Source organism: Chiloscyllium plagiosum, unplaced genomic scaffold (assembly GCF_037043375.1).
Source record: "Chiloscyllium plagiosum isolate Xiang-an unplaced genomic scaffold, Cpla_swu_hap1 HiC_scaffold_2, whole genome shotgun sequence".
NCBI classification, from domain to species: Eukaryota; Metazoa; Chordata; class Chondrichthyes; order Orectolobiformes; family Hemiscylliidae; genus Chiloscyllium; species Chiloscyllium plagiosum.
This window is the reverse complement of record NW_028270140.1, coordinates 76472049-76493499: the sequence shown is the minus strand read 5'-3', so window position 1 is coordinate 76493499 and position 21451 is coordinate 76472049. Positions and strand designations below refer to the sequence as shown.

The following is a 21451-nucleotide window of genomic DNA, read 5'->3' as shown; positions in this document are numbered from 1 at the left end:
CTGTGTACTCCCCTCTGCTTCAAATATTTAATTCAATTTCCTCTCAAAGATGCAATGGCTTCTTCTTCAATCACTCTCTACGGCAAGGCACTTTACCTCACATCAAACCTTAGAATAAAGGAAGTTCTCTGAACTTTTCTTCTCATTATTATTGACCATTTTCAATGTTTAATCAAAAATACAATAACCTGCACAAAATAAAATGAAAAAGCTGCTTGCATTTGTCATTTGCACCCTTTGCTGGTACAGTTGCAATCCTCTGCAAACACTTTGATCGAGGAATATTTTCCTCACCTATTCCTTTCTATCTGATGACATCCTATATTATAAATCTTGCTCCTTTCACCTGGTTTCCTAACAAGAGGAAACATTTGTATTATTCATAGTTCCCTTCATTCGGAATGGTGATATGCAGCTTTGTTGATACAAGTCAAAACACAATCTCCACATGACTGGCAGCGGAGAATTACAAAGTATTCTTATTAAAATGCAGCATTAAGTTATCCATTACTTTTTTTTTGCTAAAACAATATCCTAATCCAGGATACAACCCATTTACAGATTTAAGTTTACAGACATTAAATACTGCATGTATAGATGTAAATATTGAATACATACGATCAATTTCACCAGCATAGACTTCACCAAATATCATCCAGTAAGGCTGGAAAACTATATCACGAGCAAGACGCCAGGATGGTTGTTCTGCTGGAGAAAGTATTGCCTTTCTTGATACTCCAAAGCTCAAAAGAACAATTGCCATCAAAATCACTATATAGAACATGTTTGTTGTCTAAAACAGAAGAAAATAGATTTATTTTGTCACAGGACTAAGTGTATACAGATGACTTTGCATATCATGACTTGAACTGTCTTGAGCTTATTACAAACACAAAGCTAACAAGGGGTTCAATTCATTTCTAATCCTCTGTTATTCAGCTTGATAAATGCAAGAATTATCATTTGCGTTCAAAGAAATACTTTCACAGTTTTAGAAGGAGCTAGTTAACTATTCATGAACCAGTTTCCAAATTAGGATCCATGGTGATTCGATTTCACAATTTCTCCAGAATCCTCTATTTGATTTTATATCAGAACTTGCAGATTATAGATATCAGGATCTTCTAGTGGTCTTCCACTAGAAGAAGGTGGCATGGAGGCTCAGTGGTTAGCACTGCTGCCTCACAATGCCAGGGACCAAAGTTAGATTCCAGCCTCGGGCGACTGTCTGTGTGGAGTTTGCACATTGTCCCTGTTTCTGCATGGGTTTTGTCTGGGTGCTCTGGTGTCCTTCCACAATCCAAAGATGTACAGGTTAGGTGAATTGGTCATGCTAAATTGCCGATAGTGTTCAGGGATGTGTAGATAAGGGGCATTGGTCAGTGGTAAATATAGGATGATAGGGTAGGGGAATGCGTCTGGGTGGATTGCTCTTCAGAGGACTGGTGTGGACATGTTGGGCTGAAGGGCCTGTTTCCACACTGTAGGGATTCTAAATCTAATTCATTACCAATGTGTTGCCTTACTAGGGGAAAATGGACTTGCAACAATTTTCTAACCTCTGTTTGCTGCAAAGAATGGCACCTCACAAAACTTTGAGACATACCAAGGTTATGAAAGTTAAAAATTACACAAAACAAGGTTATAGTCCAACAGCTTTATTTGGAAGCACTAGCTTTCGGTGGACGGTTCTTTCATCAAGTGGTTGGCACTGCTCCGAAAGCTAGTGCTTCCAAATAAAGCTTTTGGAAGGTAACCTGGTGTTGTGTGATTTTTATCTTTGTCGACCCCAGTCCAACACCGACGCCTCCAAGTCAGGGTTATGAAAGGTATTATATAATTGCATAATATAAAACAAAGAACGGTGGATGATGAAGATCTGAAACAAAAGCTATACATTGCTGCAGAAACTCATCAGGTCTCGCAGCATCTAATGAGAGAACATCCAATGGTCCAGAAGGATTATGACAGCTTTACCTTTAGCTTCAAATAATATAGGATGGCTGACATTGAATTAACAGCTGCTTTTACATCTCCACCCTATTAATTTCCATTCATTTCAATAGACTGAAAGGAGGACAGGGTGTGTAATGAGTTGCCAAGTTTTCATTATTGCACACAATCATAATCTACTCTCTCAAAGGCAAAACCAGTTGAAATATTCATTTGTGGACAAGTTAGATTGCACCAGAGCAGACAAATGGAAAGAAAGTTTGCAATTATATAATACAAAAACAGAAATTACTGGAGAAACTCAGGAGGTCTTGCAGTATCTGTGGAGAGAAAGCAGAGTTAATGTTTCAAGTTCAGTGACTCCTCTGATGAAGATGCTGCTATGTCTCCTGAGTTTCTCTGGCAATTTCCGTTTTTGTATTGTATAATTGCAAACACTCCATTGCATGCTCTGGTTCACACAATCTAAGTTTTTTACAAATGAAGATTTCCATCCATTTTACCAGCAAAAGACTAAATTTTGACTTTGTGAAAACATGTAAAATGTGTGCCAGCAAATTGGCATCTCATTTTACAGATTTCCCTTTTTCATTCTGTTGAAACACATGGAAATAAGCATGATTGGGGTGTAAGAGCAGCTGTTAATTCAATGTCAACCATTATATATCATTAAAAGGTGCAGTTGCCAGAGGAGTGGATCATAGGAATGCTCTCTGATTAGAGAAATACAACTGTTGGTGGCTTTGTTGTAATACTGTACAATGTGAAATCCCATTAAATTGTGATTTGTTCAGATTTCTGCTTAACACCATAACAAATTAACGAACATGAAAAAAATTTGATAAATTTATACTTGAACTTTAATATGCCCATGAAATTAATCATTAGAAATAGGTCTAAATTTAATGATACATAAAATAACAGCTTAAATCGAGAAAACAGCAGATTTTTGTAGGAAAGAATACAGCGAATATTTTAAAATACTTGCCATTCTGCCAATCATTGTCAGGTATGGCCCTACATGCTGATTAACTGTAAAGAAATCCAGAAGCCTCACAAACCAAAATATAAAGTCCAGGGAATAGATGATCTTTCCAGCTGCCTGCAATGGCTGGTCAGTCCAACGTAAGCCAAACCCTATAACAAAGAGGACTATAGCCACAGAATCATTGAGGTTCCAATACTCTTGGATCCAAACTTTAATCTTCCGGCTGAACTTTCCTGGCTCTGATGTGAAGATCTGTGTGTCAGAAGTCAGAGTGAAAACAAAATCAGTCCAATTTCCTTATGGTTTTTGAATACTATTCAATGTTTAGTAGGACATAAAACATGCTTTATAGGCAGGATCTAGATTTCAAAACAATATACTGCCCAATTTGTACCAGCTGAAGGACATCTCAAACTGGCTTGGAAGGTAAGAGTATTGAAGAGTGTGGGGGCAGACTGTTTTGTGGTCCATGTTGTTGAAGGCAACAACATTGGACAGAGTACACATAAAGTCTTGTTTGGAAGGTGCCAGGAACAAATAACTCAATTAAATATCAGAATATCAAGGTTTCTAAGTTCTGCCATTATACATCAGCCAGAAGCAGATCAATGGAGCAGTCCACAGACTAGAAGATGAACACTTGCTAAAAGAGTCATGTGGAAAAGAGGACTTTTTTTTCATGCACCAGTTCTGGGCTAGGGAGGAGCTTCAATGTCAGGATGGGCTCCACCTGAACCAGGTGAGGCATTATGAGGCAATCAAGTTCTGCTGAAAGATTTCTTACACATGTCCTCATAAGGCATGTTTGACAGAAGGATTATCTCAGCATGGGTTTCTGCTTTGACAACTGGAGAGAATACTGGAGGCATAATTAACTGGTTAGAGTACCTTATTCTTCCTGTGATTCTTTTGCCAATGTCTCAATATTTATTTGTGCATGATTGAGAGCTGTACTGTTTTCAGTCTCTATTGTTGGTACTTCAATGGCCTGTCTGGCCACTTTGCAGGGTTGTATGAACAGCATTTTTCTTTCCCATTGAAAAAAATTCTGAATGGTTATTTCTTTTCTAAGCAATTGCACACATGGTATTGTTACTATATGGCTCATTGGTTTATACATAGTGTACCGGGTGAATGAGTATCAAATATCCATTATTTGGTATGTTTTTGGATGGGGAACATGAGCTAGTGTAGAGATTATAACAGCCATGGGGGCATCATTTAGCATTAAGTTAAAATGGAGAGGGCATGCAAATGTAGAAAGGGGAGGGGGGTGGTGAAGGTCATTAGTTAGACTTTAAAATTTAACTTTCAAAAGGTCCCTGAATCTACACTATGGTTCGCAACTCCTCTGAGAACCTGTGAACTATGAGTTTCCAAGAAGTTGGCCTGATTCCAGGAGTGAGTTAGTGAGTATGTGTGTGTACAGATAGAGAGAAAGATGAGTGAGGTTGGTGGTCAGGCTAGGAGATACCTGTTCTCTCAATGGAAACCAGTCAGTTTTCACGTGGACGGCAGTAGCTTACTGACCAGACTCTTACCCTGAGACAACAAAACTAAGAAGTGTCAGAAGTGGAGTTATGACCCCTAGAATCAGATCCCACCATCATTTAAAAAAAAGACTTGTTCCAACTCCTTGAAAATCCAGGCATTAGTAGCTTTCTCCAGTTCCTATGCTCTCACAGATAATCTTTTCAAGCTATTTATTGATCTTTAAGAAATTGCAGTTATCACAAAACAATAGTCATAGGTCTGTGCTGTATATCAAACATTTCTTGAAACCTGGCCAAGTTTACATTAAATAAGTTAACTTTTAGCCCACCCTATATAAAGTACGTCTCCAGGCCAACAGGCCTTTTATCTTGAATGAGAATGCATTCATAATTGTAGACATCTCTGTAGAGACAGCATAGGTCACAAAACTTTTGTCTAAACAATAGTGATAGTCAAGAATAGAATTAAACATGACAGGATTCTTTTCTCAAAAGGATTCTTAGGTTCTCTGTGCTATTAACTTGGTACTGCATTAATTAGTCATGGTGGAAGTTTACAAATTGTCCATCCTTTATAGCTGCATGACGTCTTAAGAGTAAACTGCAGAGTGACCTTGTAAAAAGGTTGGAAATTTCACCACTGAGATTATGGCTTTGGGGTTAGATAGGAGTGAGATGGTCCTATGGCTTTTGTCCTGTTTATTTTTAATGAAGAAAGGTTGAGACAGAGGTGCCAAAGTATTCTCTATGCCAATAAAGAAAGCAGCTTGTGAGGGCTTTTTTAAAAATGTTGGAACAATAGAAGCAGCCTGAACGGATGGGGTCAAGCTCCCACAGGAGCAGGACTTTTAGCTTTTGCTTATAGCAGTTGCTGGAGTCTTCAAGCTGGATGTGGAAACTACAGCTAAAAGCTGGGGTTCTCTTCCTGCTGCTAGAATTGCATGTGAGAGAATTTATTTTACTGAATTTGCTTTGCCAAGGGTGTATTAATGGGATGTTACTATATTAGAACATTTAATGAATAGTAGTCAATACGTATGTTATTTTGTTAAGCATTTCAATAGTTCCAGTTAAGCCAATTCTTTTCTTTTTATTTTGGCTGTATTGTAACTACAGTGTAAAAATAAAGTGTGTTTTGCTTAAAGTTGAGGAGTTTGGCCAATCCAGTTGCACATGGAATGCAATGCCTTACACTTACCTTCAAAATAAGAAAATGTTAGCGTCTAGCCTATCTTCCTCATACAGTTTGATAGGGTTTGGTCTGGTCCATGACAGAGGAGGCTGGAAGACTGGCAAAGTGGCATGGAGAGGTGTGTCCTCGTGTTCTCGCCAGTAGCTGTAAATTTGCCAGTAGCTGTAAAGCTGCCAAGTGAGTCACCTGCCTGGAGCCAAATTGAACACATCCCATCTCCAACAGCATTTTTCCTCCTTTGGGAGTAACCTGCCACCATGTGGAGAGACTATCTAGTGAATCTTGGTGACCTCTCAGTGTGCTCCAGTGGTGGTTAAAAAGGCTGCCCTTATTGGTGGGCGGTTGGAGAGCATGAGTTGGGACTATGTTAACAAAGGGTGCATGTGGGACCATGAGGGTGGTTAGAAGGGCATGGCTGAGCATGTGGCATATGAGGGGCCAAAAGAGTGAGTAAGTAGGGTTCATAAGGTGGCATAAGTTGACATGGATAGGCACGTGGAGTATGTTAGGCTGGGTTGAAGACCAGAGAGCACTTATTTTGTTTTTTTTTTTTACCTTGCAAGTCCAACAGCACCAGGCCAGTTTGCAAACCCTACCTCTGCACATAGTTGCTCATGTAACTGTATCTGCACAGTTTCCAGGATTGGTGAGCCACTTCTGTTAACACTCTGAAATCTCCCTTCCAGAATGAGAATTAGACTGGCTGAGACACATATCCTCAGTGTTGGATTTGTGAAATTGAGATTTGGTCTGACTCTATACTCTTGACCTGAATGAAAATTCAGCCTGTTGTGTTTTGTAAGGGAAAGTTTATACCAAGTACTCATATGGTCCTATCCCACATTCCTATAACTAGCATTTCACATGTCAGCACTGACAGTCAGAGATAAAATAAGAGCTTTTGTTAAGGTCTGAAGTTGTTCAAGTTCACTGCAAACACCAAGTAAAAAGATGAAGTACTGTTAGTTGAGCTTATGTTCAGCTTCACTGGAGTAATCAAAGGTAAAGTCTTGGACTTTAGAATAGGACTGCAATGGAGAACTGAAATGCCCCATAGTAAGAAGGATGGGGTTACACAGAGGTTTCTGTTTGAGTGCAATTTGAAAATGCATCATGAAAACACAATATTGCAGTATAATTGGGCCATTAATGCAATAAAGACTTATTGCTACTTCCATTTCAAATACAAGGAGACTTCAGTGTTCCAAGCCTTTGGAGAACATTTGCAGGATCATTGAGCAAACTTAGTGTGCTGCCTTAACGGGTCACGTATGAGCCCTGGAGACATTGTGAACAACTCCTAATTTACTGGCAAAAAACAAGATAAAGGTGATAAGCTGCATATGTGTGTAAAGTTTTACAGCATTTGGTCGTCACGTGCACCTGATACATGGAAACGTTTGTGTGTGGCTGGTCATAAAACACTAGATATGACTCAATAAAATGTGTTAGACTTGAACGATGCTGGCATCAGTGCACTGACCTCAAGGCATTCTTACGCTGTTTGTATTCATTAGCAAAGTCAAATATTTCAGTAGTATCATAGAGTGAAAATTCCAGAATCTTAGAAAAGCACCAGAGGAGAAAAGTCCTTGTAGAGCACATTTGCAAAGGCCATTTGTTGCCCAGAGAGAAAGGTCATTGGGACCGTTACTGAAGCTTGTGGAATTAAACAGAGACTCGGTTCATGCTATTTAAATTAGTTACTTGATTTTTTTCAGAAGCCAGAAGAAATTACTCTGGTCCTTATTCACCTCTCTGGCTTTCTCCACAGCTGTAGTGAAAATATAGACAATGACAATCCATTCTTGGACACTGGGCAGAGGTTCCATTTTCACTAAAACTGTGTAAGTAAACAGCATCAGGAATCCCAAATAAGCTATCTGTGGACAATAAAATGGAAAAGAAGTGTTAAATAGAATGTTAATTATTGTAAGAAGATTTTTGCTAAGAGTTTGGCACAAAGATTAGGCAAGAGTCACAAGTTGTTCTGTTAATACCAACTTCCAATAAGAAGCTGTTTCCTGTATTTTGCCACACATCACTTCTCTATTCTGTATGCTTCTGAGTGCAAAAAACATTTCTGCCAAACATTTCTTTTTCATTGAAGCCCCTGTCAAATGTATAGAAACAGTGATAACTAGCTCAAGGTATCCTGAAGTTTTGGGTTACCATGAGCACGGCATCTTCCTCCAGGGTCCAGACTTCATATGTAGCAAATCAAAGCTTTGACCACCATATGTATTATTATAACAGAAGAAGGGAAAATTCTCATAATCAGTGGCCTAGCAGGACACATCTTTGTCCTATAAATACAGACTAATCTTCAGTGAACCATTAGAATGCAGTTTTCTCCCAGTGTAGTCATTTCTCAAATGTAATATGATATCAGATAAACTGGTGTTTGGGAGCAATGGAAGAAATGTATTTATTTAAGTACAGAAAATTAAGGCCTAACATTTTGTCTGGTAAATGAAAAACTGTACATCCAAAGTTTCCTTGAGAACTTTGTAGCATCACTTTTTAACCCTTTGTAGGACCACTTGTGGTAACCTTGAAAACCATTAAGAGTTGAAAATAATTAACAGGCAACAGCATGAGAGTTATTCACATGCCAGTGATGATTGTTTAGACATTCATATCAATCAGCATGGTTTGAAATTCTAATTGGTTAGTAGTTGTGGGGTTAGACAAACCGTATGGAACCAGAACTTGACAATCGGGGCACTGTAGAATTCATAAGCTTTTCTCGTCCAAGGGAGTCCTTTCTGTCTTGCACCGATGATTTCATTCACAATCTTTTCTGAGCCATTTTCTATATCAAACTCCATCTTAGAGAAATAGAAAGCATTCTTGACATGACTATTGCAGACTATTGAATAGATATTTAAAATATGTGAGTATCGAATACAATCCATAGTGAAAATAAATGGAGGTAATAGGCAATCTTCTAAGTGGCATGTAATGAGTTTGGAGTGAAACCTGGGATTGTTCATGAACCAGACAGGCAGCATTTTACAATATAATTTGAACACAAACTTGTCTTAAGCTAGCTCCTAGTACACCTGAAAACAGGTTTTTCAAAACAAACTTTTTTTAATCACAAGTATCTGGTCTGTCACCTTTGAACAATCTAATATTAGTTGAAAATTACATTTAAAAAGACATACAAAACTATTCATGGATTGCATTGGTGCTTAGTAGTCAGTTTCTGTATAGATTAAAAATATAAATTTAAAAGCTCGTTTTAAAATGCCCAATAATATCTCACTACTAAAAAAACATTTTAAGAGAAAAGCTAAAACTGCACCCGCTGCAAATCTGAAATAAGAATATTAAAAGGCGGAAAAACCCATGTGGTCAGGCAACATTTGTGGAGATGATATTTCATCAGAACTGAAGAGAAACAGAGAGTAAGAGTTTTTAAACTGGGTGGAAGGGGAACAGGGGCAAGAGAAACAAATTAAGACTGAATGACAAGTAAATTCAACTTAGGAAAATCCCATTTGGATATAACCTTTGTTTCTTCACTATAATCCATTACCACACTTTTTTTGCTTTTGCATTATAATATTTTTTAATTTAATCTCCACTGGCCTTCACCTTTCACAGATCATCATCTTTGTTCTTTTTGTCACCTCCTTCTCATCCAGAGACTTAAAAACTCTTAAATCTCTATTTCCCATCAGGTCTGATTAAAGATAGTCAACCTGAATCACTACATTTGTTTCCCTCTACAAATGCTGCCTTAATTGCTGAGTTATTCCAATCTTTTATAAAACTTCTTATTAATTTTATATTGTACTCTGAAGACCTGCAAATGGATATAATTAGAAGAAGCTCACAATAGTGCTTCATTCAATATGCCAGTTTTGTCGACAGATGTGGATTCTAGAATGAATTTGTTTCAAATATTAATGCAAACAACTATGGAAATTCAATCTGTGATTAAAGATCCTGATAACTTGTAGTGGTTTGGCAGATTCCAGGTAAAAGCCAACACAATACAGCAGAAATTTTATGCCAAGGTGCTTTAAGGTAAACATTACACTTACAGAAGATTGATCATCCCTAGCAGCGCTGGAGTTTTGTGCACTGCACTGTCGAACAAACTGATGAAACTCCTGAGATTGAGGTATGTGAGACATTTCAGCTTTACTCTTAAACTCCAGCATCAGAATCGTAGGAGGTAGAAGAATGCTCAAAATGACCTAATAGATAAAAGAAGCCAGATTACAAATCACAACAAAATATTTGCACAGTCAATATTGTATAAAGGGAAATAAAGTCAGTGTGATAAAAGTAGAAGATGGTGTAAAAAGGTCATTGATCTCTCAGACTGGGCAGAATTTTATCTCTCCAGCCATGGTGGAGGTGAAAAGGTAGTTAATTGTGCGGGGTGGTGTTGTATATAAACCTTGATTCCTTTGTGACGCCACTGAAATTAGGTTCTGCCTTCTTAAAGCAGTGTGTAAGACCACCCATTGTGCCATAAGAAAGGAAGCTCCAGAATGTTGACCCAGTGACAGAGTTAAAATAGTAAGTCAGGATAGTGAGTGGCTTGGACAGGAACTTTCAGTGTTGGTGTTTCCTTGTACCTGCTGCCGTTGTCCTTCTTGGTGGTAGAGGTTGCAGCTTTGGAAGGTGCTGTCTAAGCAGCTTTGTTGAATTATTGCAGTGCATCCTGTAAATGATCTGTACTGCTGCCACTGTACATCCAGAGTGGAGGGAACAAATGATAAGGGTTCAGATAGGGTGCCAATCAAGCTGCCTGTATTGTCCTGGTTGGTATGAAGCTTTTAGAGTAATACTGGGGTATACCCATCCAGGCAAGTGGGGAATCAAACTCCCAGCTTGTGCCTTGACAGACTTTAAGAAGTCCGGTGAGTAACCAATGGCAGAATTCCTGCTCTTGTAGCCACAGTATTTAGGTGGTGGTCCAGTTCAGTTTCCAATCAATGGTAATGGGATTCCATGACGGTAATGTTATTGAATATCAAAGGTAACAGTTAGATTCTCGATAATTGGAGAGGCTTATTATTTGGCCCTTGTGTGGCACAAATGTTAACTACAAACATAAGCGCATATATATCAGTTAGGAACAGGAGTTGGCCATTTGGCCGTTCAACCAACTATGCCACATAAAAGATAATGTGGTACAGGAGGTTTCTACAAAGAAACCCATTGTCAGCACTAATAGTACGCATGGGTTTAAAAGAACAATTATAGCAACAGCTTCTGAGAACCTATATGGCAGAAGAATAAATAATTAAAAGGAGACAAATATTGCAAGAGTGGATTTCATAATGAACTATTATGTCTAGCTGATACCACAGCAAAAGCAAAATACTGCAGACACAAATTAAAATAGAAATTGCTGAAAAATCTTCGCAGGTCTAGCAGCAACTAGGGAGAGGGAAATAATGTAAGTATTTCAAGTTTTTGTCCTCCCATCAGTTTTCTAACAAGATGTATCCAGACAAGATGATTAACTTCAAAGATTCACTGATGCCTGCCATTATGGATGTTGGATAGCTAATTAGAAATGAAGAATGCAGCCATCATTTAATCAAAGCTGTTAAATATTACAGCAGCAAAACCTGCCAGGCAATTTTGCTGTGCTTTTGACCATACTTTGATTGACAGTTTCACTGACTGCAGAGCAATCTGTTTTGATTTTGGTTTGTTTCAGCTCAGATTTCAAAGCAATGAGGAATTGCTACTCTGTTTTAGATTCTTTTCATTTTTATTGAGTTTTAGTCTTGCTGGTTGATGAACTAGCCAGTGGACTATAAATTGGTGCATAAAGTTTGCACTTACATGGAAACATTGTTATTTTCAAGATCAAAGGTACTTCAAGTTACTCTATTACTTTGCTTTATATTTGCTAAGAAAAATGAATTGCTTCATGTATCCACTTTATTAGACTTTCTTCTCTATTGACTTTACCTCCAATTAATCTGATTTATAGTCTGGGATATACAAGATGGATAAATGTTGTTTGTTTGTCATTCAGAAAGTTCCAGAAATTAGAAGGTGTCACAGACTATTTCCAGTCAGTTCATCAGCTGCCGAAAAGAATTGTTACACAACCCAGGCACGAGCTGAAAATGTGTTGCTGGAAAAGCGCAGCAGGTCAGGCAGCATCCAAGGAACAGGAGAATCGACGTTTCGGGCATAAGCCCTTCTTCAGGAATCTTATGCCCGAAACGTCGATTCTCATGTTCCTTGGATGCTGCCTGACCTGCTGCGCTTTTCCAGCAACACATTTTCAGCTCTGATCTCCAGCATCTGCAGTCCTCACTTTCTCCTCGAAGACACAACCCAGGCAGTCTTGTTAAACTTTTTCCGTTTCAGCTGCTGATTCTTGCAAGGAACAATTCCATAATGCACCACAGGCAATGTTTAAAGAACAAATAGGCACCTCAGCAATGAAGCAGCAGAGTGACAAATAATAAGGCAGAACTCAAGTTGTTTATTGCAGTTTTCAGCATAGCCATTGGGATAATTGACCTTCTTGTGAGTTGTAACCATAGTGGAGAAACTGACGTTCACAAAGAACTTAAAAATCATCACAACATGATCATTAAAACTCACTCTTACATATTTATAAACCAAATTGTGGGATATAGGTAAAGTAGTATTACTTTTGCAATCATAATTACTTATGCAAGGTAAATGAACTCACACCAGTGTATAATTGTTTCAGCCAAGAGCTGAGTCAACAAGAATGAAAACTATGTGAAAGAAATACATAATTGTTTTTGTATTAGCTAAAATGTGCATGCAAGAATGAAATGTGCCTGCAAACAATGGTAGATGTTACAGACAAATAGATAAGGTGCTGTGAGGGGAGGGGGTTAAGCTAGATATGCCTGTACAAACAGTAGTTATAAGCATCTATTTCCCGCTTTTGCAAAAACAAGAAGCATTTTGTCACAGACAAGGCCAGAAAAGGCAAGAGATGAACAAGAGTAATGGGCGCCAGTCTTAGAGAAGTGGGAGATGTAAACAGGGGAGGAGCAATGGGAGGATGGAATAGGAAAGAATTACATAAATGATGCATACTAGTTGAATTCAATCTGTGTGTGTCCCTGCCTTGTGGACAGTGGACACCACACCCCTCTTGCAAGAGCGAAATAAATGACACTACTGATTCAGATCTTGTCTCGGACTGAAATTATTGAAGTGAGTGAGCTTCGTTTCTCACAAAATGAACCATATAGAACACATCCAAAGGCACTGAAGACAATAAAAATAGAAATACGAGGAAGCTGTTGGTGTAATGTTTCACAGTTCATTCAATACTGGGATAGGATCAAACATTTATTAAATAAAATAACTAATCTTTTTCATAGTAAGCTCAGATGCATTATTCTGAAAACAACAGACTGACAGGATAACAGTTACATGAGGAGATCTGCTCTAATTGATTGATCTAATCTACAACATAACCTGTTCATCGACACAGTTTGTGGACCACCAGTGCCACTTAGTTTCGGATCTCATTACACCCTTTGTCCAAACACTGGCAAAAGTGCTGAATTCCAGAGGTGAGGTGAGAGTGACATCAAAGCAGCATTTGACCGAGTGTGGATTCAAAGAGTCCATGCAAAACTCAAGTCAATAGGAGTCGGGGAAAAGTCTCCAATGTTGGGAGTCATACCTAGCACAAATGAAGATAATTGTGAGTTGTTAATTACCTTAGTCCAAGGACATCTCTGCATGTCCTTGGCCCAACCATCTTCAGCTGCTGTAATAATAGGACATAACAGAGAGCTTAACTGGTACTCAATTCACCACCTTAAACATTCATTCCCTCAACTGTTGACACATAGTGCATAGCATGTATAAGATGCACTGCAGCAATGCATCAGGCTTCTTTGACAACACCTTCCAAACTCAAATACCTAGAAAGAACTGGACAACAGAACCACCTACAAGTTCTTCACTAAACCATGCACTTTCTTGACTTGGAACTGAAATGCCATTCCCTGACTGTTGTTGGGTCAAATTCCTGGAAATTTCTTCCTGAAGCACTATAAGTGTAGCTACACTGCAAAGACTACAACAATTCAAGAAAGCAGCTCACAATTACCTTCTTTATTAGAGATGGGTAATAATTGCTAGCTAAGCCAGTGACACCACATCTTGTAAAAGAACTTTTAGAAATTAAATTATTTGAAGCTTAGAAATTTGAGGAGTAGAATCAACAAGTTCTAACAAGTTGGACATTATCAATCTAGGAGTCAAGAAGCCATTACAAGACTGGATTCTGAAACTGTTGTAGATAAAAGAACATTTTGGAAAGAATATTCCCTGCCCACTGCTGTTTCTTTACCTTAAAACACGAGTTCTTCCTCATATTCAGCCGTCCCATCCAGATATCAGTTAGGAGCATCTGAGTGCATGTGTGAGAGACAAAGGGCCGAAGTCCTGATGACACTGCCAGTTTCAAACATGTGGAATTGCTCCAATTCTTCAGCTCATATGTCAGCAGTTTCATTGCCATTCGTTCATTCTGTTTGAATGCTTGGTCTAAAAGATCCACAGCAAGCTGTCCAAATTCCCTAGGATATGAGGTTCATCATGCATAGAAGGAGGAAATAAATAATCTTGTTTAAAAAATAAAAATTTTAAAGCAATACCAAACCTTTTTATAGCCATAAAAATGAAGTTTTAAACACAGTGATAGCAATATTGTTCAGAATATAGCTGTAAGTAATTGTATATGGTTATCCCAATTGTAAAATGAGAGATTGCCTGTGGACATTTCCTTCACACTGTTGTTAAAGGTCTATTGCCTGACAATGTACATTATTGTGCTAACTTACCAAAAGATATAGGACAAATACATGGCGGATAGGAGTTAGAGAGGCGTGGTGTGATGAGCATCTAACATGAGTTTTATATGCCCTTTAGAATCACTTTCTGCACATATTTTGATTTAAAACATCTTAGAGGACAATACCTCTGCCTATGAACTCAGAGCTCCCCAGAAAAAAAGCTCAGAATAACAGTGAGCTGAACTGAATCACAATAGGAGCAGGAGTCCACATGCTGATGTGAAGTGAATAAAGATTGACTGAGTTTGTCTACGTTGACATTTGATTCTAAACATAGCATCTCTGCAGATGACCATGTCAGACTAGGGCCCTGGTTACATCAGGGTCCAATTACCAGAGCCTGGGGGCCATTGAGCTCAAGTCAGGGGATTGTGACACAGGCTGGGAGCAAAGGCCAGGAACATTACCTTGGCCTGCCATTTCTCTCCCTGCCCCTAGGTCAGACATACATAGATCCCTGAAATCTAATGAAAACAGATGTTCATATTTGACTTGAAGCCTGTACTACTAAAGGCAAGACATGGGTTTTATTATTTAAATGTTTCAACTAGCAATTTGACAAGGAGACAGTCTGAAATTATGAATCTTTGGAATTCTCAACGCCAGAGAACTTTAGGTGCTCAATATTGAGTACGGAGTAAGAAAAATATAAATGGATTAAGGATAATAATACATTTAGAGATAGTGAAGAAAGATAAGGTTGAGGTGAAAAAAAATTCAACTGTGATCTTGTTATTGACAGGCAAGGCTCAATATGCCAAATGGCCTATTGCAACTTCTATTTCATGTGCTCTATTTAATAACATCTTGTTTAATTTGAAAGCCACTTAACAGTGAACATTCAAAGTGAAGGAAAATTATTTCTTGTGAGGACGCATATTCATGGAAAATGGAAGAAATTAGTGCTGGGACCTTACATTGTTCTTGATCTATATTAATCTCTTGGTTGAGGAACCGCTTGCGTTGTAGCCAAATTTGGTGATATATAAGATCAGTAGAAAAGCAGGATGTGAGGAGAATACAATGAGTGGAATCTGATTCTTCCCCAGAAGGGCAGTATCCTTTAAGGGCTTCAAGTGGCTACTTAATGTTCTCATCATGCTCATGTCTGTGTTCAACTAGCAGCACACATGGTCTACATATCATACAACGTGCCAGGAAAATGGCAACACGGTAAGTGCCTAATTTTCTAAGGTACTTCAAACTAGATCGAAATACCAATATAAATACATGTAAATGTATATCGAGAAAGCCTTAAACCATTTAATTTTCCCTTTTATTTCTTGGAATGAGATGGGGGGGGCTACAAACAAGGAAAGAAGTACACTACACTTTGACCTTTATTTATTTCATTAAGTTATGTGCCATGCACAATCGAAATACATTTAAGGTGACACATTGTAACACTTCAGCTGAATCAGTACTACAATAAATCAGGCCAAGTGTGCAATGCTTGCACGGTTGTTGCTACTAACTCTCCAGCCAGTGAACAGGCCCAATGCTGCATAAACATTAAAATGTAGCCAAAGAAAGGGATACAGATATGTTGTGTGAATGGGACAAAATGTGACAGATAGACTTTCATATCGGAAACTGTGAAGTTATTCAGTCTGATAAGAATAGAGAAGCTAATTATATAAACGGAGAGAGTGCAGAATGCTGTAATCCAGAAAGATTCGTGCATCTTGTACATGAATGACAGAAAGTGAGCATGGAAGAAAACCCAATAATAATAATAGAATACAGTGTGAAATTTTGTCCTCCTGAAGGAGGGCTAGATTTTCATTAGAAGGAGTTTAGTAAAGGTTCACTAGATCAATTGATGAGATGAAGAGGTTGTCATTTGAGGAAAGGAGTGGAGTTTGGGCTTACATTCAATAGAATGAAGAAAAATAAGAGGCAACCTTATTGAAATATATAAGATTCTGAGGGGCTTGTAGATTCAGAGAGGCTGTTGCAGCTTCTGAGGGAATATAGAATGAGCAGACATTGTTTCAGAATAATGCACATTCATTAGCAGAGAGCGGCGCGAGCTGGGCGGAAGTGAGGTTGGAGCGCAGAGCTGGTCGGGAAGGTAAGTGACTGATATTTGAGTGGGTGTGTTCTAGACCCCAGGCGCTACATAGTAGGGCCTCCCTCCCATCCTCCTCCTCTAACCTAATTTTAAAGTCCACAGGTAAGCTACTCAGTGTTCCTGTTTTCAGAGACGAGGTATAGAGTAATGGCAGCGCAGGCAGTGGAATGTTCCTCCTGCAGGATGTTCGAGGTAGGGGTGACCACCGATACTCCTGCCGACTTCATCTGCAGGAAATGCAGTCAGATCCTGCTCCTCACAGAACGAGTTAGGGAACTGGAACTGGAGTTGGATGAACTGAGGATTATTCGAGAGGCTGAGAGGGTGATAGATAGAAGCTACAGGGACATAGTTACGGCAGAGAACAGAGGTAGCTGGGTAACAGTTAGAGGTGGGAAGGGGAGGAAGCAGGCAGTGCAGGGATCCCCTGTGGTCGTTCCCCTAAACAATAGGTATACCGCTTTGGATACTGTTGGGGTAGCAGGGGTAAGCTGCAGTGACCGGGTCTGTGGCGCGAGGTCTGCCTCTGAGACTCAGAAGGGAAAGGGGGAGAGGGGGAGAGCGCTAGTTATAGGAGACTCTCGAGTTAGAGGGACGGACATGGACGAGACTCTCGGATGGTTTGTTGCCTCCTGGGTGCCAGGGTCCGAGACGTCTCAGACCGTGTCTTCAGAATCCTTAAGGGGGAGGGTGTGCAGCCAGAAGTCGTGGTGCACGTTGGCACCAATGACATAGGTAGGGAGAGGGGTGGGGAGGTCATTCAAGAGCTCAGAGAGTTAGGCTGGAAGCTAAAAGCTAGGACAGACAGAGTCGTCATCTCTGGGTAGTTACCGGTGCCACGTGACAGTGAGGCAAGGAATAGGGAGAGAGTGCAGTTGAACACGTGGCTGCAAGGATGGTGTAGGAGGGAGGGCTTCAGGTATTTGGACAATTGGACTGCATTCTGGGGAAGGTGGGACCTGTACAAGCAGGGCGGGTTGCACCTGAACCAGAAGGGCACCAATATCCTGGGGGGTAGGTTTGCTAGCACTCTTCGAGGGGGGTTTAAACTAATTTGGCAGGGGGATGGGATCCGGACTTGTAGTCCAGCAAGTAGGCTAGCTGTTTGTCAGGATGTCCAAGAATGTAGGGAGGCTGTGAAGAAGGTAGCACAGACAGGGAATACTTGCGGACACAGAAATGGGTTCAAGTGCGTATACTTCAACGCAAGGAGTATCAGAAATAAGGTGGGTGAAGTTAAGGCGTGGATCAGTACCTGGGACTACGATCTTGTGGCCATCATGGAAACGTGGATAGAAGAGGGTCAGGAATGGTTGTTGGAGGTTCCGGGTTACAGATGTTTCAGTAAGATTAGGGAGGGTGGTAAAAAAGGAGGGGGGAGGGGGTGGCGTTGCTAATTAGAAATGGTATAACAGCTGCAGAAAGGCAGTTCGAGAGGGATCTGCCTTTGGAGGTAGTATGGGCTGAAGTCAGAAATAGGAAAGGTGCAGTCACCTTGTTGGGTGTTTACTATAGAGCCCCCAATAGCAGCAGAGATGTGGAGAAACAGATTGGGAAACAGATTTTGGAAAGGTGCAGAAGCCACAGGGTAGTAGTCATGGGCGATTTCAACTTTCCAAATATTGATTGGAAGCTCTTTAGATCAAGTAGATTGGATGGGGCGGTGTTTGCGCAGTGTGTCCAGGAAGCTTTTCTAACTCAGTATGTAGATTGTCCGACCAGAGGGGAGGCCATATTGGATTTGGTACTCGGTAATGAACCGGAACAAGTGATGGGCTTGTTAGTGGGTGAACATTTTGGTGATGGTGACCACAATTCTGTGACTTTCACCTTGGTTATGGAGAGAGATAGGTGCGTGCAACAGGGTAGGTTTTACAATTGGGGGAAGGGTAATTACGATGCTGTAAGACAGGATCTGAGGAGCATAAGTTGGGAGCATAGGCTGTCAGGGAAGGATGTCGTGGAAATGTGGAACTTTTTCAAGGGACAGATACGACGTGTCCTTGATATGTATGTACCTGTCAGGCAGGAAAGAAATGGTCGTGTGAGGGAACCTTGGTTGACGAGGGAGGTTGAATGTCTTGTAAAGAGGAAGAAGGAGGCTTACATAAGGTTGAGGAAACAGGGTTCAGACAGAGCAGTGGAGGGATACAGGATAGCCAGAATGGACCTGAAGAATGGGATTAGGAGAGCTAAGAGAGGGCATGAAAAATCTTTGGCGGATAGGATCAAGGATAATCTAAAGTCATTTTATGCGTATGTGAGAAACATGAGAATGACGAGAACGAGGGTAGGTCCGATCAAGGACAGTAGTGGGAGACTGTGTATTGAGTCGGAAGAGATAGGAGAGGTCTTGAATGAGTACTTTTCTTCAGTATTTACGAACAAGAGGGACCGTATTGTTGAAGAGGAGAGTGTGAAACGGACTGGTAAGCTAGGGGAGATACTTGTTAGGAAGGAAGATGTGTTGGACATTTTGAACAACATGAGGATAGACAAGTCGCCCGGGCCTGACGGGACATATCCTAGGATTATGTGGGAAGCAAGAGAGGAAATTGCAGTACCGTTGGCAATGTTCTTTTTGTCTTCACTGTCAACGGGGGTGGTACCAGGGGACTGGAGAGTGGCGAATGTTGTGCCCCTGTTCAAAAAAGGGAATAGGGATAACCCCGGGAATTACAGGCCAGTTAGTCTTACTTCGGTGGTAGGCAAAGTAATGGAAAGGGTACTGAGGGATAGGATTTATGAGTATCTGGAAAGACACTGCTTGATCAGGGACAGCCAGCACGGATTTGTGAAGGGTAGGTCTTGCCTTACAAGTCTTATTGAATTCTTTGAGGAGGTGACCAAGCATGTGGATGAGGGTAGAGCAGTGGATGTAGTATACATGGATTTTAGTAAGGCATTTGATAAGGTTCCCCATGGTAGGCTTATGTGGAAAGTCAGGAGGCATGGGATAGAGGGAAATTTGGCCAATTGGATAGAAAACTGGCTAACCGGTCGAAGTCAGAGAATGGTGGTAGATGGCAAATATTCAGCCTGGAGCCCAATTACAAGTGGAGTTCCGCAGGGATCAGTTCTGGGTCCTCTGCTGTTTGTAATTTTTATTAATGACTTGGATGAGGGAGTCGAAGGGTGGGTCAGTAAATTTGCAGATGATACGAAGATTGGTGGAGTTGTGGATAGTGAGGAGGGCTGTTGTCGGCTGCAAAGAGACTTAGATATGATGCAGAGCTGGGCTGAGGAGTGGCAGATGGAGTTCAACCCTGCCAAGTGTGAGGTTGTCCATTTTGGAAAGACAAATAAGAATGCGGAATACAGGGTTAACTGTAGGGTTCTTAGTGAGGTGGAGGAACAGAGGGATCTTGGGATCTATGTTCATAGATCTTTGAAAGTTGCCACTCAGGTGGACAGAGCTTGTAAGAAGGCCTATGGTGTATTAGCGTTCATTAGCAGAGGGATTGAATTCAAGAGTCGTGAAGTGATGTTGCAACTGTACAGGACCTTGGTTAGGCCACATTTGGAGTACTGTGTGCAGTTCTGGTCGCCTCACTTTAGGAAAGATGTGGAAGCTTTGGAGAGGGTGCAGAGAAGATTTACCAGGATGTTGCCTGGAATGGAGAATAGATCGTACGAGGATAGGTTGAGAGTGCTAGGCCTTTTCTCGTTGGAACAGCGAAGGTTGAGGGGTGACTTGATAGAGGTTTATAAGATGATCAGAGGAATAGATAGAGTAGACAGTCAGAAACATTTTCCCCAGGTGCAACAGAGTGTTACAAGGGGACATAAATTTAAGGTGAAGGGTGGAAGGTGTAGGGGAGATGTCAGGGGTGGGTTCTTTACCCAGAGAGTGGTGCGGGCATGGAATGCGCTGCCTGTGGGAGTGGTAGAGTCAGAATCTTTGGTGACCTTTAAGCGGCAAATGGATAGGTACATGGATGGGTGCTTAAGCTAGGACAAATGTTCGGCACAACATCGTGGGCCGAAGGGCCTGTTCTGTGCTGTATTGTTCTATGTTCTATGTTCTATTTCAGATTAAGATGAGGAGGGCTTTCTTCTCTCAGAGGATCATTAGTCTTTGAAATTCTCTCTCACAGAAAGCAGTGGACATTGAGTTATTGAACACTCAAAAGCTGTTTTAAGGGTTATGGGGTGGGGAAAGCAACCAGGAAAGTAGTTAAGATGACAATCTAATCTTTCATGATCTAACTGAATGGTAGAGCAAGCTTGAGGGGCTAAATGTCCACACCTGCCACTATTTCTTATTTTTTTTTGGTCAACAGTTTTCAGACAGCATATAGAATAATCTAACTTGCTTTGAGATCTACTTAAGTTTTATTCTTAGCCATTTCAACACATTGCTGTTTCTTAAGAGAAAAGTGAATAGTGATCAATCCTACATGGAATACTGTTTTAGCTGTTCTGAGATGTCATCCATCATGTTGCTCTGCTTTGCCTCATGAGCCATTGCCCTGTACAGTTTGCACGCCACAACTGCCTTAGCCATGGCTTCTTCTCCATGCTGCCAGAAGAACATGGCCATCCTCTGACGTTTCATCAACACAGCCCACACTAACAGGTCATTGTAGGGATAAATAAAACCTGCAGAATCGTGCTCCACTGTATAACTCAAACCGTTTTTTTGGTTCCTTTTTGACTTATTGTTTGAAGATGATTTTTCCTGTGAAAAACATTACAATTTAAAGTGATTAAAAAGTAGCAAAGACATTGCATCCTGCCAGTCATGTTAGGATAGGAGGGAACATAATACAATCAAAGGAGCAGGGGATCAGCTATCTCCAATCACTTTAAAGTGATTAAAAAGTAGCAAAGACATTGCATCCTGCCAGTCATGTTAGGATAGGAGGGAACATAATACAATCAAAGGAGCAGGGGATCAGCTAT

The 21451-nt window shown here is 40.3% G+C and overlaps 1 protein-coding gene across 5 annotated transcripts in view; it reads right to left on the bottom strand.

The window, feature by feature from the left end:
* trpm6 (transient receptor potential cation channel, subfamily M, member 6) overlaps window positions 1-21451 on the bottom strand; it is a 183008-nt gene that overhangs the window by 71437 nt on the left and 90120 nt on the right. For all 5 annotated transcript variants that reach the window (XM_043712201.2, XM_087997903.1, XM_087997910.1 and 2 more), the window contains 7 exons: window positions 20947-21227; window positions 13968-14196; window positions 9682-9837; window positions 8323-8457; window positions 7381-7509; window positions 2942-3193; window positions 619-793 (listed from right to left, as the gene is read on the bottom strand). In XM_043712201.2, the coding sequence (XP_043568136.2) occupies window positions 619-793; window positions 2942-3193; window positions 7381-7509; window positions 8323-8457; window positions 9682-9837; window positions 13968-14196; window positions 20947-21227 (1357 nt within the window). The remainder of the gene's footprint in view (window positions 1-618; window positions 794-2941; window positions 3194-7380; window positions 7510-8322; window positions 8458-9681; window positions 9838-13967; window positions 14197-20946; window positions 21228-21451) is intronic.